Source organism: Dysidea avara, chromosome 6 (assembly GCF_963678975.1).
Source record: "Dysidea avara chromosome 6, odDysAvar1.4, whole genome shotgun sequence".
Lineage (NCBI taxonomy): Eukaryota > Metazoa > Porifera > Demospongiae > Dictyoceratida > Dysideidae > Dysidea > Dysidea avara.
The window spans coordinates 38,386,957-38,406,440 of NC_089277.1; the positions used below are offsets into that span (position 1 = coordinate 38,386,957).

General features: G+C 37.1%; 2 protein-coding genes across 2 annotated transcripts; both read left to right on the top strand.

Moving 5' to 3' along the window:
* The first annotated feature begins 9,340 nt into the window (after positions 1 to 9,340).
* On the top strand, positions 9,341 to 13,212 carry LOC136259466 (probable outer membrane protein pmp6). The gene is made up of 3 exons (XM_066052952.1): positions 9,341 to 10,082; positions 11,235 to 13,146; positions 13,197 to 13,212. The coding sequence occupies exons 1-3, from the start codon at positions 9,341 to 9,343 to the stop codon at positions 13,210 to 13,212; spliced, it is 2,670 nt and encodes an 889-aa protein (XP_065909024.1).
* Positions 13,213 to 13,611: 399 nt separating this feature from the next.
* LOC136257901 (uncharacterized) lies at positions 13,612 to 17,228 on the top strand. Its single transcript, XM_066051221.1, has 2 exons — positions 13,612 to 16,371; positions 17,000 to 17,228. Exons 1-2 carry the CDS (start codon positions 13,676 to 13,678, stop codon positions 17,073 to 17,075), a joined length of 2,772 nt encoding a protein of 923 aa, XP_065907293.1. The 5' UTR covers positions 13,612 to 13,675; the 3' UTR covers positions 17,076 to 17,228.
* Positions 17,229 to 19,484: the final 2,256 nt, after the last annotated feature.

Genomic DNA, 19,484 nt, shown 5'->3' on the forward strand with positions numbered 1-19,484 from the left:
GCCAAGCACAAACTATTTACTTTGTAATTTAAGCAGGGCTCATGAGTCCATTCAGCTTATGCTGAATTTCAGAGGATCCCGAGGTGGAGCCCTGAAAACAACATAGTAGTGTAATGTACATGAATGTCAATGGCGGATCCAGGATGGGGCATTTGGGGCAAATGCCCCCCCCCCCCTAAATTTGTGGAGGAGCCACTGGCAGTCATACTTCTGATTAAAATAACTACTAAACTTTGTTGGGCCAAGAAACTCATGAAAATATGTACATTTTACTAGCAGTTGTTACAAATTTACCTGAAATCAAAGCGAACCAAAGTCAAATTACCTGTGAAATCGTCACCAAGCACCTTCGTACGTACTAAGCGCCTCTAAAAATAATTATCGTGTTGTATTTGTTAAAGACATTCAGAGCCTTTTAAACAACTTTTAAGACTTCACAACCATCTGAAAAGGCAAAAATGGCAAAAATCAACAGTGAAACACTACTAAGAGGTGATTATTTGTTCCCTCAAAAATGCAACATTGAATTAGAATCTGGCTCACTTGCAACTTGGCTTCTTGTGCCCCTCCCCTTGCCAACTCCTGGATCCGCCCCTGAATGTCGAGCAATGTATTGCCCCACTGCCCCCCCCCCCTCCCCTTGGGCATATATGGGCTATAGTGGGGATTTGACAGAGGCGAATGTCAAATGCCCCATAGTAGGGCAAACCTATCGTGTCAAATCCCCACCTTTGGCCCCAGTTGCAACGCGGGATTTGACATAGCGAAGGAAGTTTAAATACAACAAAAAATATTTGGACACTTACTGAACGATCGTCAAATGCCCCATAGTGGGGCAGCAGTTTCGTGTCAATTCCCCCTGTAAAGCCCCACTTACGCCCGAGGGGGGGGGGGCAATACATTGATAGGTGCATGCATAACGTGTACCGAGGCCCCGAACTGCGTGTAACTTTTACTTGCATTCTCAACGAGATTCTGAACCGGAACCAGACGTTCTCATGCACATTGTATTATTATCTGTACGTGTTTTAGCTCATATTATTACTGTATGCTTTGCTACTTATGTTATGCTTTGCTAGTTGAATGTATCAGCCAAAACATGATCCTTAAAGCATCAGTATAGTCATAGATTGGTAGGGAATATATAAATCTATGAACCGAGGCACAACCAAAATCACAGATTTCTATTTTATTTATAATATATATCAAGACACAAGGTAGTGTGTTGTGCGGCCCAAGAAGCCGGCGCGCCACACCGTGAGTATATTTACAGGAAGAAAGTAAACGCGATTTTCACACCTTTGTAGCTCCGTGATTCCTTATCCGATTGAAACCAAAGTTGCTACAGAAGTGCCAGCTAGGTAGGGGAGTCCACATTCCAAATTTGAAGAAAATCGCTACAGCCATTTCCGAGATACGAGCGGCCAAAATTTGGGGTTTTTTCTTCTACTTCCTCTTTTCGCACACTTTGCAAAATCCGCAATAAAACACGAATGCGTGCTCCACTCGGGCTGAAATTTTGCACACTTAAAGGGCTCATTAAGGCGAATCTCAGTACCACGTTTAGTAGGAATCCGATGAACATTCACGGAGTTATGACCGATTATTTGCGTAAAATTAGGTCGAAGGTCTGTCACGCCCACAAAAATTGCTATGTAGATGGAGTAACTATCGTAGGAGTGCCTTTTTGTGGTTTGAAAGGAATCCAGTTAAAGGCCATCGAGATATAACACAAAACCCAACCTGTGTCACAATTACGCGATCGATTTTTATGAATAAAAAACTAATAGTTTTCACGCCTACCAGGCAAACTACTTAGAACAGTCAGCTGAAAATCGGTGTGCGGCTGGAATAATTATCATAGAAAGTCCATGCAGTAGTACAGAAGAATCGGGTTACAAACCACTGAGTTATGATTCCAAAGCCAACTACATGTAGCATATGCGAGATCGAGATACTCTAATAGAACAGTCACCCTAATAAAGCATTCAGCTACGTTTATAACTTACTCCATTATAAAATCATATTACATTGCAAGTTATTCTGTAGGGAGTTCAGCTACATACAGTTAATCTTATAGACAATTCAGCTACAAGCAAGTCACTCTGTAGAGAATTCAGCTACAAATATGTTGCTGTAAAGATTCAGAACATTATAAGTCACACTGAAGAGAATTCAGCTATAAACAAGTCACCTTGTAGAGAGTTCAGCTACAAACAAATCACTGCGTAAAGGGTTCAGCTACAAAAAAAGCTACCCAGTAGAGAGTTCATCTAGATTAGCTACAAACAAGTCACTTTAAGCAATGTTCAGCTACAAGTAACTCACTCTGTAGAGAGTTCAGCTACAAACAAGTCATTCTGTAGTACAAACAAGTCACCGTGTAGCTGGAGAGTTCAGCAACCAATCAAAAAACCACTCTGTAAAGAGTTCAGCTATACAAACATGTTATAACTCTATAGAAAGTTATAACTCTATATTGAGATCAGCTAGAAACAATTAGTCATCCAGTAGAGAGATCAGCTACAAGACATCACCTTATAGAGAGTTTGGTTACAAAGAAACCACCATGTAGAGAGTTCAGCTACAAACATATCACCCTGTAGAGAGTGCAGCTATGAACAGATCACCCTGTAGAGAGTTCAGCTAGAAAAAGTCATCCTGTAGAGAGATCAGCTAGAAGGATCACTTTGTAGAGAGTTCAACTACAAACAAATCACCCTGCAGATAGTTCAGCTACAAACAAGTCACCCTATAGAGAGATCAGCTAGAAGAAGTCACCTTGTACATACAAAGAAACCATCATATAAAGAGTTCAGCTGCAAGCAAATCACCCTGTAGAAAGTTCAGCTACAGATCACCCTGTAGAGAGATCAGCTAGAAGAAATCACCTTGTAGAGAGTTCAGCTACAAAGAAATCATCATGTAGAGAGTTCAGCTGCAAACAAATCATCTGTAGAGAGTTCAATCAGAAATAAGTTCACCCTGTAGAGATATCAGCTAAAACAAATCACCGTGTAGAGAGAGCAGCTACAAAGAAACCATCCTGTAAAGAGTTCAATTACAAACAGATAACTCTATAGAGAGTTCAGCTAGAAACAATTCACCGTGTAGAGAGATCAGCTAGAAACAAGTCATCCAGAGATCAGCTAGAAACAAGTCACCCTGTAGAGAGATCAGCTAGAAACAAGTCACCCTGTAGAGAGATCAGCTAGAAACAAGTCACCCTGTAGAGAGATCAGCTACAAAGAAACCATCCTGTAGAGAGTTCAATTACAAACAGATAACTCTATAGAGAGTTCAGCTAGAAACAAGTCACCGTGTAGAGAGATAAGCTAGAAACAAGTCACCCTGTAGAGAGATCAGCTAGAAACAAGTCACCCTGTAGAGAGATCAGCTACAAAGAAACCATCCTGTAGAGAGTTCAATTGCAAACAGAAAACCCTATAGAGAGTTCAACTAGAATCAAGTCACCGTGTAGAGAGATCAGCTAGAAACAAGTCATCCAGAGATCAGCTAGAAACAAGTCATCCAGAGATCAGCTAGAAACAAGTCATCCTGTAGAGAGATCAGCTAGAAACAAGTCACCCTGTAGAGAGATCAGCTAGAAACAAGTCACCCTGTGGAGAGATCAGCTACAAAGAAACCATCCTGTACAGGGTTCAATTACAAACAGATAACCCTATAGGGAGTTACTAGAAACAAGTCACTGTGTAGAGAGATCAGCTAGAAACAAGTCATCCAGGAATCAGCTAGAAACAAGTCACCCTGTAGAGAGATCAGCTAGAAACAAGTAACCCTGTAGAGAGATCAGCTAGAAACAAGTCAACCTGTAGAGAGATCAGCTACAAAGAAACCATCCTGTAGAGAGTTCAGTTACAAACAAGTTACCCTACAGTGAGATCAGTTTGAAACAAGAGATTTCAGCTACAAACAAATAAACCTGTAGAAAGTTCAGCTATGAACAGATCATCCTGTAGAGAGTTAAGCTAGAAACAAGCTGCCCTATAGAGAGATCAGCTAGAAACAAGTCACCCTGTAGAGATTTCAGTTACAAACAAATCACCCATTGTAGAGAGATCAGCTACAACCAAATCACCCTGTAGAGAGATCAGCTACAAACAAATCACCCTGTAGAGAGATCAGCTACAACCAAATCACCCTGTAGAGAGATCAGCTAAAAACACATCACCCTGTAGAGAGTTCAGCTACAAATAAATCACCTTGTAGAGAGTTAAGCTATACAAACAAATTACCCTGTAGAGAAATCAGCTACAAACAAATCACCTTGCAAAGAGTTCACTTACAAACAAATCTACCTGTAGAGATATCAGTTACAAACAAATCACCCACTGTAGGGAGACCAGATTACCCTGTAGAGAGTTCAGCTACAAACAAATCACCCTGTGGAAAGTTCAGGTATAGAAAAGTCACCCTGTAGATAGTTTTGATACAAACAAATCACCCTGTAGAGAGTTCAGCAAGATAAAAGTCACCCTGCAGAGAAATCAGGTCACCCTATAGAGAGGTCAGCTAGAAGAAATCACCTTGTAGAGAGTTTAGTTACAAAGAACAGAGAGTTCAGCTAGAAACAAGTGACCCTATAGACAGATCAGCTAGAAACAAGTCATCCTGTAGAGAATTCTGTAGAGAATTCAGCTACAAACAAATCATCCTGTAGAGATTTCAGCTACAAACAGATCGTCCTGTAGATAGTTCAGCTATAGATACAAGTCACCCTGTAGTAGCAGAAGTCACCTTGTAGAGACCAGCTACAAAGAAACCATCCTGTAGAGAGTTCAGCTATAAACAAATCACCCTGTAGAGAGTTCATCTATGAACAGATCACCTGTAGATAGTTCAGCTATACAAGTCACCCATTAGAGAGATCAGCTAGAAGAAGTCACCGTCTAGAGAGATCAGCTAGAAGCAAGTCACCTTGTAGAGAGTTCAGCTCCAAAGAAACTATCCTGTAGAGAGTTCAGCTACCAACAAATCACCCTGTAGAGTGTTCAGCTAGATAAAAGTCACTGTATACAGAGAGATCAGGTCACCCTATAGAGAGATCAGGTCACCCTATAGAGAGATCAGCTAGAAGAAGTCACCTTGTAGAGAGTTCAGCTACAAAGAACACACTCTGTAGAGAGTTCAGCTAGAAACATGTTACTCTATAGAGAGATCAGCTAGAAACAAGTCACCCTGTAGAGATTTCAGTTACAAACAGATCATCCTGTAGATAGTTCAGCTAGATACAAGTCACATTGTAGAGAGGTCAGCTAGAGGAAGTCATCTTGTAGAGAGATAAACTAAAACAAGTCACCTTGTAGAGAGTTCAGCTCCAAAGAACCCACTCTGTAGAAAGTTCATGGTACAAACAAGTTACCCTATATAGAGATTAGCTAGAAAGAAGCCTGTAGAAAGCTCGGCTACAATCAAATTACCTTGCAGAGAGTTCAGTTACAAACAAACCACTTTATAGAGAGATGAACTAGAAACAAGTCACCTTGTAGAGAGGTCAGCTACAAAGAAACCATCCTGTAGTTCAGCTACATTTCAAGTCACCCAGTAGAGAGATCAGGTGCAAAGAAATTATCCTGTGGGGAATAATTCACATTTAATAACTATATGTATATAATTTGTATAATTACTATATAATAGAATCAAAAATAGTTGAAGTATTAAAAATCATCTTAAGTTCTTTTCTTCTTCTGTGGTAAATATAAAAAAAAACAAATGAGTTAAAAAAGCCCCAAAGCCAGCTATAGGCCGGCTTTGCAATATACAAATACAAAAAAGTGATATCTAATCAAAAACAGCCAAGCTGTAAAAAAAGGTGCGGCCCCCAAAAAGGCCATGGTGAAAAAAGATGTGAAATCCAAGGTGGCGGCCAAGAAATGGCTGTGATGGTAGGTTAATGGCAAAAATTTTAATTACGACAATTCAGGTGAATTTGGTGCCAAATCCTAGTGAAGGAGGCAACGCAAATTCATCTGAATTGTTGTAATTAAAATTTTTGCCATTAACCTACCATCACAGCCATTTCTTGGCCGCCACCTTGGATTTCACATCTTTTTTCACCATGTCCTTTTTGGGGGCCGCACCTTTTTTTACAGCTTGGCTGTTTTTGATTAGATATATATTGCTGGCATTATGTTTAAATGTTTTAATTTTCCATTCTGAAATTATGCCAGCATAATCGGCTCAAGCCTAATGGGAGACATACAAAAAGTACTGGTCTATCATATCGGCAAGGGACCTAGCTACCATACAGTCATGCTGTGGCTTGGTCACGCTGTCACATAATATTCACCGATAGTGCTAGAGATACTAAATACATTGGGGTTGTCCATGGTTTTCAGATTACTTAGATTGTGCATTGGCCATGGAACTCCTTCTCTAGTCATGATTAAAATTAATAAAGTTTAATGTAGGTGTACCATGATTACTATAGTGATTAGAATACCAAGCCTGCCAGTGTTAGACTAATTGAAGGAGACCATTATAAAAATGCAGTGTGAATCAAATAATTATGTATGTGTATAGTAACTATTAGTAAGCAATACATCAGTACAACGGCTGCTCACAGCCCATTTTTACATTTGACTACAAACAGAGTCAGAAATTTGTCCCCACAAAGGTAGTCAAGATCCTGTACATGCCTGACCACCTCCACAATCATCAGCTAGTGGGAGAATGCTCATGGCAGCAAGGACATCAACATTAATAACATTGCAGCCATTCTTGGAAGCCACCTCTAATTTTTACCCTATACTGCTATGAAAAGTTAAAGCCTCAAAAATCGTCTATAGTTTCAATAGATGTGATAAAAGGGTAGCCAAGAAGTGGCTGTGGTGATAATGAACATCACAATACATTGCAGAAGCCACCTCTGATAAATCCTGGCTCTTAGATAGCTACGCTGCTGTGAAAAGTGTGAAGCCTAAAAAATAGACTAGTGTTAATAGATGTGATGTCGGCAGGCTGCAGTGATAATGTTAATAATGCTAATGATAGATATTAACACAACTGCAGTCATCTATTTGTTGTGATTTCACATAATTTTCAAACTATGCTAGTCTACAATCTGACAGTTTTACATTTTTCACAGTTTTGGATTACAAATATGTACAACTATGTCACTTGGGAAACAACCTTAATCACAATATACATGGTTCTCACCACACTGAACTAATTAATCCCTTTGTTTGTTAGACACAATTATACATATTAAAATCCCTTGACTAATAGAATTAAGAAGGGAACTAATTTGCATAGCTATGTGAAACTACATGTTTCCACCACAAGCCGGTATTCTTAACTCAAAACCCCTTCTTTATAACTTCACTGATATTAGCTGTGTTTGGATCATAAAGAATTCCTATTAAACACTACTATTACTGAGCTATATTATTGGATAACCCTACATTCCAACATAGCAAAAATCCAGTGCCTGGTTCATCACCAGTAGGCTAGTGTCATTTCATGCATGTACCCCACAATACATTACAGTTAAAATTACCTCACTATTTGTATACAGCCATCCTTGACTTGGATATCATACTGCAGAAAAGTTTGACAGATATGCAGTAACCCAATATCATTGCACTAAACCTTTCCATGCAATACAAACTTGTAATACGTAGTTGCAGTCTAGCATCATACTACTGATAAGTAGCTAACTTGCAAGTTGCAACAGACAGATAAGTTAATCTCAGCACATTAAAGAATCTACAATGTTGCCTCTGCAGTAGCTAGCATGCTTGGCACACCGGATTGGTCCAGTGCACTTTGCATCTGCTAAGAGTCATGCATTTTTGCTGAATGTTCCATTTTGGTTTTACTTCAGTTTTGTCACAGTATCAGTTGATCAAACAAAGAAAAGATCTCATCAAACATGCCATATAAGTGCATATTCACAGGAAATCTTATTACAACATAAAGGATGTAGAAATGTAAATACTGAAATTAAACCAATCACCTCAACAAGCCAAGGTACTTTTGTAGTACATGCAAAAACTACCTGCAGCTAAAAACAGTCATACTAGTTGGTATGATGAGATAGTTCTACTCTCTCTCCTACCACCACTGTTAATAGTTCAGTGGTACATACTCTTAAAGTATTGGTCATTTTACATGATTGCGTCTGTTTTTACAGATTTAATGGAATGTATTGTACATTATAAACAGGGCATTTTTATACGTTAATAACAGAAGTGTCTTATACAGACAATTAGCAAACCACCAATAATCCATACCACACACCCATAACACATTTGACAGCAATGGAATATCAGTAATATTGAACTGTCCTGAGGAAGCTTAGTTTAGCTAATGTCTATACTATTGCTAGGTTACATGGGTTAGTAGCATTTTAAAGACACACAATAAGTGCTTTCAGGCTGACTTTAATAGAGATTGATTGATTGGTGATCGATTGATTTTTATTTAAGCTCTTGCATTCGGCTATAAGCCATTCTTCCACACAGGAGCATACATACAAGTACATACAATTACAATACAATGCACACACACACACACAGGACTAGCCCAGCCCTACACAGGACACACAATACAACACAGCAATAATACAATAATACACTAACTACACAAAAACATAAAATATAATCATATAAAGCACCACAGAAGGAGGAGGCAGTAGCAATATCATCTAGCAAATCATTTCACCAATGTGATTTCTGGGTGGTTGACGGTCTACAACGTTCTGGTCGTATATGTCTACTCGACAACCTGGTATGATAATGATGAGTAGAGCCAAACACTACTCATCATTATCAGAGTGGACATTGAATGTGCTAGCAGTGCCAGTCAAGAACACTGAGTAACCTTGCTGTTAAGGAATCGGTGCATGCTGTTTAGATGATGGCTTTGAAGTTCATTTTAAACAGTGCATGTTATGAATCTGTGTTCAGTAATAACAGTGCTGAGTGTTATAGCTAAATAGTATATACATCTGCTTATTGTGCAATTCAAAGGCCAGTGAAATCATATATACTCATCTAAATGATTTTAAATTCAACATGACTGTCAACATTCTTAGAAAATGAAAAGATCTCAGACCTACCAAATATGATATACAGTTGCTTGTATGCAACCAGTGATAAAGCTCTTATCATGGTACTTTACAATACAGTCCCCTGAATGATGAGACTGACACCTCAATATGCCAAGTAGCATAAAACTGTTTGTTGTGCAATTTAATGGCCAGTGACATCATTTCCACAGTTAGAAGGTTTATCATTGCATCATACTTTTGTGCCTATAAATAGTTATATCTGTTGCAAATCTACAGTTCTTTCTGCTACAAATTATAAGTAACATGATGTCTGTAAGATTGATGTTTCCTCTGATACTCTTTCTGCTATTGGAAGTTGATGGAGTCAAAAGAGTTATGCCTGACATTGATGTTTATCCTAGAGATGTCACTGAAGATGATGTTGGTGGTTCAGGGAGTGATGAGGCAGATGAAATTCCATGTTGTAATCTGGACATTGATAGTAATGACACAGAATATGATTCTAGTGGTTCAGGAGGTGATGAGGTGGATGAAATTCCATGTTGTAATAGTGGAAACTATACTTTCTATTCAATTGTTGATGCACTGAACAGTGTCACTAGCAATACCATTATAAAAGTATCAACTGATGTTGTGTTGCCTTCAAATGTGATGCTTGAAGGTCTTGATAACATTACAATAATTGGAGTGGGAATTCCCACTGTGAACTGTAATGATACTGGATCAGTGAAGTTTGTATCCTGCAACAATGTCATAATTGAAGGTGTCAATTGGGAGATGTGTGGCTCTAACAAATTTCCGGGGATTGAGTTTTATGATTCATCTATTATTTCAATCCAGAGCTGTTCCTTTCAACACTCAAGAAGACAAGCTGTTGCATTGTCAAAAGTGTCAGGAAATGTATTCATTAACAATTGTCAGTTTACACATAACAAATACCACAAAGGCCATGGAGTAGCTATTTACTATACATCTAGTCCTGAACAGAGTACTCAGGTACAATTGGTAATTAACAATTGTAATTTCTCTTTGAATGGACCAGCTAAAAGTACTGTTTTCGTTAGTGGTGATTCAAACAACAGAGTTGTTAACAAGCATATCTTTTTACTACAAAATTCTACATTTATCCAAAACCAAGGAATACCCATTTACATTTTCCAAACAAATTTGATTCTCAAAAACAATGTATCAGTCAAGAATAACAGAGCTATTGCTGGTGGAGGTATATATACAGTGTGCGAAATAACGTCCGGACACCGGACAATTTCCGGTCAATTACACTAGGTGTCAGGTCATCATTGAATTTGTCCAGAAATAATGTCCTTTCAAAGTTAGCATTGGGCTAGGAGGGAGGCCAGACATGATGGTATTGACATGTAATTAAGTTATTTGCTTTTGGTTTGTACTGACCACAAGGGTATGCCCAAGATGTACTCTGAGGTTAACAGTTTACTATGTTGTGCCAGCCTACTTGTCTCAGTCACCTGTACTGCAGTAGTAAAATGTATTTATAACCTGATTACAGTTAGTAGCTTTTACTTGTGGTATCCATGATCACCTGTACAACCAGTTTTTAAGCTAGAATGAACAAGACATCAGTGCATCTATTTATATTAGGGATAGAGCCATTATATATTCTAAGCCATGGCAGCTGCCAGCATAAGCAAAGTTTGACCACATAGCTTTATCATTCCAAGGCAAGCCCTGACTGAAGTGCTTATGGTTCCTTTCCTACAAAGGCCCAATTTATTGCATAGAAGCCCTTTCATGTGGCCAGTAGCTACCTTTAAAATGCTGTACTATCAGTATCAGTGAGTGGTTGACAAGTAATCAGCTGTACAGTAGATTGGTGGCCCCAGTGTTTGATACAAACATACAAGTGGTAGAAACATAGGAAAGGAGAAACAATAGAAGTTAAAATGTCCAGTCAAATTGCTTAATGTCCACTCAAGTTTTGTAATGCCCTGACAGTACGACAGGACATGTCTGAAAAGTTATTTCGCACACTGATATAGCAGTAACTCTATCATCAAATTTGACGACAAGTGCAATGTAAACTTCTATAACAATTCAGTTAAAACTTATGGTGGAGCCATCTATCAAACTCATTCCAAAATACTCTTCAAAAGGAATGCAGCAATAAAATTTATAAGTAACTCAGCAGTCGGTAATGCTCCATATGGATGGACAAAACCCATAGGATTTGATGGTGCTATATTTAAACCCAAAGGATTTGGTGGTGCTATATTTTCTAACAGAAAGTCGATGATTTTGATTGATGATAAGACGATAGTAACATTTCGTAATAACAAAGCTGGTAAAGAAGGAGGAGCGGTGTATGCCAATCAGTCTACCATCTGCACCAATGGAAGCTCAAGAGTTACATTTACTAACAATGATGGTGACTGGCATGGCTATGGAGGAGCTTTATCAGCAATAAATTCTGATATCTTTTTCCATGGCAACTCAGCAGTAACATTTAATAACAATCGAGCTAACTGTGGAGGAGCTGTATATATATTATATAATGTCACAATGTCGTTTGGTGAAAACTGCACAGTAACATTCACTGGAAATCATGCCATAGATGATTTTCATGGAGGAGCTGTATTTGCAGTTAAGTCTCACATAACATTTCATGGGTACTCAAAAGTGATATTTAGTAACAACCATGCCGGTTCTGGAGGAGCTATTATGTTATGGGATAACTCTGTCATAACATTTAATGAAAATTCAAATATAACATTCTTAGGAAACAATGCCAAACATTATGCAGGAGCTGTATTTGTACGTTCTAAATCTGTAATGTCATTTAATGAGACCTCAACAGTATCTTTCACTAAAAATGCTGGACAATATGGAGGATCTGTCTTTACGGATCAATGTAACATCATATTTAATGGATACTCAACAGTGACATTTAGTAGAAATTATGCCATGAATGGAGGAGTTATAACAATGCGTTCAACAATGCAGCCCATATCATTCAAGGAACACTGTACAGTTTTATTCAATAACAACAGAGCCACAGATCAGGGTGGAGCACTGTTCTCTCTTCTTGGAAGTGCAGGCAGTGTTGAATTTACTGGGAACTCATCAGTGATGTTTTATAATAACAGAGCTGAAACAGGTGGAGCTGTAAGTGCTAATACAGTATATCAAGGTAATGCCAATGTGACATTTGTTCATAACAGAGCAAGGTATGGAGGGGCTATATATATTTCCAAAACTTCTTACACCACATTTACAGGAAATGCCATTGTTGACTTTTGTAATAATACAGCATCACTGAATGGAGGTGCCATTTCATCACTTAATAACTCTAATATTTGGTTTACAGGAAGATCCACAATATATTTTAACAACAACCTAGCCAGGCAACATGGTGGAGCTATATCTTCTGTTGTCAATACTAGGATAGCATTTGATGAAACGTGTTCTGTTAGGTTTGCTGGCAACAAAGTAACGCAGCAAGGAGGAGCTATTTATTTATTTGATAATAGTACTATAACATTTAAAAGCACCTCAGATGTAACGTACAATAATAATAGTACGGCCTTACAACAAGATGGAACTGTCTTTTCTGCACTCCAATCAAATACCTTATTCAAAGGAAATTCTAAAAATGTGACATTTGTTCATAACAGAGCCAGGTATGGAGGGGCTATATATATTTCTAAAACGTCTTACACCACATTTACAGGAAAATCCATTGTTGACTTTTGCAATAATACAGCATCACTGAATGGAGGTGCCATTTCATCACTTGATAACTCTAATATTTGGTTTACAGGAAGATCCACAATATATTTTAACAACAACCTAGCCAGGCAACATGGTGGAGCTATATCTTCTGTTATCAATACTAGGATAACATTTGATGAAACTTGTTCTGTTAGGTTTGCTGGAAACAAAGTAACGCAGCAAGGAGGAGCTATTTATTTATTTGATAAAAGTACCATAACGTTTAAAAGCACCTCAGATGTAACGTACAATAATAATAATAATAATACGGCCTTACAACAAAATGGAACTGTCTTTTCTACACTCCGATCAAATACCTTATTCAAGGGAAATTCTAAAAATGTGACATTTGTTCATAACAGAGCCAGGTATGGAGGGGCTATATATATTTCTAAAACTTCTTACACCTCATTTACAGGAAAAGCCATTGTTGACTTTTGTAATAATACAGCATCACTGAGTGGAGGTGCCATTTCATCACTTGATAACTCTAATATTTGGTTTACAGGAGGACCCGCAATATATTTTAACAACAACCTAGCTAGGCAACATGGTGGAGCTATATCTTCTGTTATCAATACTAGGATAACATTTGATGAGACTTGTTCTGTTAGGTTTGCTGGCAACACAGTAATGCAACAAGGAGGAGCTATTTATTTATTTGATAGAAGTACTATAGTGTTTGGAGGCAACTCGGACGTAACTTACAATAACAATACAGCCTTACAACAAGGTGGAGCGGTGTATTCTGTACTCCAATCAAATGCCTTATTTAAAGGAAATTCTGCCATTACATTTAAAAGCAATAAAGCCGTTTTAAGTGGGGGAGCTCTGTACAGCTTTAGTAATAACCCTTTCCATTTTGAAGATAGTTGTACAATATTGTTTTACCACAACATGGTCAGACAAGATGGTGGTGCTATTCAAACTGTTAATTCTACATTATACTTTGGTGGAAGTTCTTCTGTTACCTTCACAAACAATACAGCCATGCAACAAGGTGGAGCTTTAAATTTATTTAATAAAGCAGCTGTAATGTTTCTAGATAACTGTAATGTGAATTTTACTAACAACAAAGCCATGCAACATGGTGGAGCTGTATATGTACATGATGATGCCAGTGTAGATTTTGCAGAAAAGAGTGAAGTCATTTTTTATCACAATATGGCAGAAAGTGATGGTGGAGCATTATATTCTTATAGCCATTGTAACATTACAATAAGACAACACTCTGAATTGATGTTTGTTAGAAATAGTGCTATGCAGTATGGTGGAGCAATGTATTGTGATGGTCACTCTGATGTTAGACTGGAAGGAAACAATCCAGTGACATTTACAAGCAATTCTGCTGAACATGGTGGAGCTGTTTATGTGTCACAATCTTTTGTGAAGTTCGCTAATAATTCTGTGGTGATTTTTAACAACAACAGAGCAATAGGAAATGGAGGAGCTATATATCTTACTGACAGACTTACGGTAACATTTGACCATGGTTCTTCTATTAGATTTGTCCACAATACTGCTAATCGATATGGTGGAGCTTTGTACAGTGATGTACAACATGGAGGGCTCAGTAAAATAATATTGAATACAACAGGTATAAATCTTACCAGTAATAGAGCACTAATTGGTAACTCTGTTTACTTTGATATACCAACATCTTGTGATGAGGCTTGTTTGAATAACAGTATAATTGGTATTGACAGAGAAGTTTTAAAGTATGGTCCTCTTGTTAACCACATTTACACTCCTCCTAGTAAACTAATTTTAGGTGACCCAGCTGTGTGTATTGATATTGAAAATGTCACTGACTCTGGGACATATTATGTAAACAACATAATGCTTGGTCAAGAAATTATCCTTGAGGCTTGCGTACGGGACTATTATGATCAACCTGCTGTTGAAACACAATTTATAGTGAATAGTAATGATAAAGATCACACCATCAATGAATCAAATAGTGTGTTAATATCATGTAATTGGTTACAAGGAATCTATGTAACAGGATCTAAAGTTAGTGATGTAACAAACTTTACAATGACTCTTATCTCCCATGCTGGTAGTCAGTCTGATTTGAAAACTATTTCAATAGAACTAATAACTGAACTTTCACCATGCCACCCTGGTTTCTATTATGATGACACAACACAAAGGTGTTCCTGTTACCACTATGATGATACCATAACTTGTTCTGATAGTACATCACTTATCAGGAGAGGTTATTGGTTTGGAGTAGTCAATGATAAATCAACAGTGACAGTTTGTCCCAACAATTACTGCAACTTTACTTGTTGTGAAGCCACTAATGGATTTTACAAACTCTCACCAATGAGAATAAATCAGTGTAGTTCACACAGATCTGGTACTGCTTGTGGTAGTTGTGAAGAAGGCTATACTCTCTCATTTGATTCTGTAGAATGCGTAAGTGTTGACAAATGTACAACTGGGCAGACAGCATTGGTAGTAACATTATCAGTGATATACTGGATAGTCATAGTTATACTAGTGTTCATCATGACATACTATCATGTTGGGATTGGTTATTTGTATGCTATTACATACTATTACAGTATGCTGGATATTTTACTGAGCCAAACTTTATACCAATCAAAAGAATTATTCACCACTGTTGCCACTTTGTCCAGTCTTGTGAAAATCACTCCACAGTTTTTAGGACAGTTTTGTTTAGTAGAGAATATGAGTGGAATTGACCAACAGTTTATTCATTATGCACATCCACTAGCTGTCACAATTATTTTAGCTTTAATCTGTCAATCAGCAAAATTATCTCACAAATTTTCATCATTTATTAGTAGAGGTATTATCCGCACTGTTTGTTTTCTTTTGCTTCTATCCTACACTTCTGTGGCCACAACTTCATTACTGTTGTTGAGATCACTGACATTTGATAATGTGGATAAGGTTTACACTTACCTATCACCTGACATAGAGTACTGTCATGGTCGTCATCTACCATATTTTATTGTAGCAGTGTTATGTACACTAGTGATTGTGATTGGTCTACCACTTCTACTGCTACTGGAGCCATTCCTTAACCAGAAAATCAACTTCACGAGGATGAAGCCATTGCTGGATCAATTTCAAGGATCTTACAAAGACAAGTATCGTAGCTTTGCAGCTTATTACATGATTTGTCGACTAGTTATTATTGTGATAATTATAGCAATTCCATCCAGCAACGATCTCTCTCAATTTTTACTGATCTTTTCAAACGTTGTTTTGGCTTTTATACCAACTATCATAAAACCTTATGATTACAAAATCCTAAACATCTTTGATGGATTGATTTTACAATTGGTAGTCCTGGCTACACTAATACTACTTGCTGACAATGTTAGTCCACAATTATCAACAGCTACTATTATCATTTTAATTACTCTACCATTGATCTTCTTCATTGCTCTGCAACTGGTAGCACACAAAGAGACCATCAAGACTGTTACTAGAAACATGACTGCAAATTTTAAGACTGAGCCAGTTGCTACCATGAATGATAACAATGAAGTACCGATGAGTGATATTGGAATAATCATTGATGATAATATGAGGAAGAATGCTACTATCTGTGAAATGTAAGTATACATATATGATTGACACGGAATGCAATTATTTCATGATTGTATCATTAACAGTGTATAGTTTTGACAATGAATTGTGCAACACATACATACACACACACACTACACACACACACACACACACACACACACACACACACACACACACACACACACACACACACACACACACACACACTACACACACGCACATACGCTAGCATCACACATATACACTATATAGTTAATTTCTTTATTCACATATGATTGTACATACATGTACCTAAATATTTCATATAGAGAACTTTCATGAATACCACAAAAGTTTCTATTTCATCTAAGGTTTCAGGAATTCATGATAATGCTTCAATTCATGCACAACGTTTAATATTGTAGAATTTATTAAATTTATATGACTTTTATAATTCTTTAGCACACCTCCAAAAATCATCGATACAAAAAGCACAAACATACAGTAATTATAATAATTTTATTCATTTATGCATTTGTAGTTTCAGCAATAATTACACATGTCAATTATTGTCCAGTGTTACTATGTAGCTTACCTATTATGTTACAGTTTTACTATAAACAATAGTAGCCAGTTTCCAGTGTGTATAATGTTGTTGTTTATATGTAACAGTCCTTCAAACACAAGAGATGATTTTACTCACTACCGAGAATCTTTCCTGGAGGTGATGGATCAGATAGAAGACTGATGTATACAGTGTGATCAAGAACAATGACACTCACAATTATATGCATGCACACTCATATTAAACAAAGTTACTTTGAAATAATATGTTATTGTATTCTTGTATTGTATACTGAGCTAATAGAAATAGGATTAGGAATTGATTGACTTGCTGTCATTATAATCACGCTGTATGGAAATTAATAATTATTATTAGTGTAACTGATAGATGAGGCAAAAGAAGTTGCTCTTATATCATCCTAAATTAGTTACAAATAACACATACGGTGACATTGGTTCTAACATGATAAGCATGTTATCAGCCAAATTTAGTCATTCTATAATAGTTATGGTCATCATCATCATTACTTTGATTATTATTTATTACGATCATTAAAGGCCAAAATGTAATATCGAATTCCTTAGATGTAGATTTCAAACACTCTAATAAAGCAGTCTGTCAATGTTTTGTATAGAATTCTTCACAATTAGTTATCCACTAAAAAAATACAGTGAATTTGATTATTGTTGTTTACACAGCGCTAACTACAGCTGCAAAGCCATTATCATTATGATGTAAACACAAACTGAGATTGTAATCCTGTACTCATAAACATGTATGTACCAACAATCAACATCTAAACTATGAAAATCTAATGTGTTGATTTGAAACTATTCATTAAAGAGAAACTCAAAGCATTAAACACAATCAAACATAAAAAATGGTATTGTTTATAACACTTATCCCTGTTTTTACTTGCTTAAGGGTATGACCACTTTAGTATAACTGCATGTGTCTTGATATGACAGCACATAATGTATGATGCATATACCATGGTTATAGTGAAAGCTTTTGAGGGTAAGACTTTTGTGGATTGCAATTGCTAACATCCTAAATTTTTGAGGGGGGAAATCTCTTCAGGATCTTTTACGCATTTAAATAATAAATTGTAGCATTATTAACACATCCAATATCATGTGTAAATGATAGCCGTTAACAAACAAATATTAATGCAAATGTAAACATGTACATAAATAAGAATAATTATAGCAAAATGTCTCTCTTGCTCATTGTCTAGCTGCCTATATGGAACTTCTTCCTACAACGATCCGCCATATGTTTGCTGCACGTCAACACTGCAACAATTGCACAATGTTGAACTAAATAAGTCAGCAATCCAAGCACATTCCCAAAAGGAATTCCAGTGAGAACTGTAACAAGCCAAACTACTTGGACATTCCCAGTGGTAGCTCCCACAACGATGGCAATTTTAGATAGCTGTGAGTGCTGATGACTGTTATGAATTGTGCCCTCTTTGCTAAACTTGAAAAAGTAAAACAGATACACCACAAATAAGCCTATCTGTATTGCCTTGTTAAGAGTAACATATGAAAAGGCAATAATAAAAACAAGAATAGAGGAATTGGCTTGTTGACAAGGACCTGATTGTGGTGCCACAGGATTTCCTGTGATAAAATGATAGCTGATAGTTATCAGACTGAACAGAGCCAGTGACCCAAATATATACATCGAATAATATCTGAGTAGATGTTTAGGCATTCCCGATCTTAAGTTGTCACTGCGATGCATCATTTGGGCAACACAAGCTAGAATACATGTTGCAGAGGTTTCTCTAGCTATGCGCGATACCTGGTATATCAACGTGAGGACTTGGCACATGAAAAGAGAGTTAGTTGTAAATAGCGCCAAATAAGTAGCCTTTGAACTAGTATAGAGTGCCAGCAAACTAGTACAATAGATGATTAATAGTTGTCCCAGTAGAGTGCGCATTTCCTTGAACATCAAATGCAACACAAGAATATAGGCATTCATTAGAGCAATTATTGCATGTAACACTTCTTGTATAATGACAGTAACTCCCTCATCATCAGCTGGCACACAAGATTGCTCATTCTCTCTCTTAAAAACTACCAGAGAAGTTTGGTTACCTTTCACAGCCACTACCAGTAGACTATCAGTAGTGTAGACAATATCCAGTTCCTCTCCAGTATCGATCATCATGATGGTACAGTCATCAACCAGGCAGTATTGTAGGGTAGTGACTTGTTGAAGGTCATCTATGCCAGTAGCACTGCTACTTGTTGATGGTTGATCAGGAGAACATTGGTGATCATCTGGTGATGTGGCATTAGTAGCAGCAGTATTCAAAACAACAGTAAGCAGAGTAACAACCAACATCTTTGTTCACTAGTAAGACTGAAAAGTGTTGAATAGTAACTCATAACTATGATTAGCAGTGATTCAATAACAAAGGCTTCAATAACAAACTGTGAGAATTTTACACATATTGGCTGTTGTCACAATGTATTTGGAACAAATAGCAATTCTCAAATCATTACAGTGATCATCTATTGTACAGTCCACTGTAGTCTAGTTTGATCAGTCAGTAATGTAATCTGGCATTACGTGATG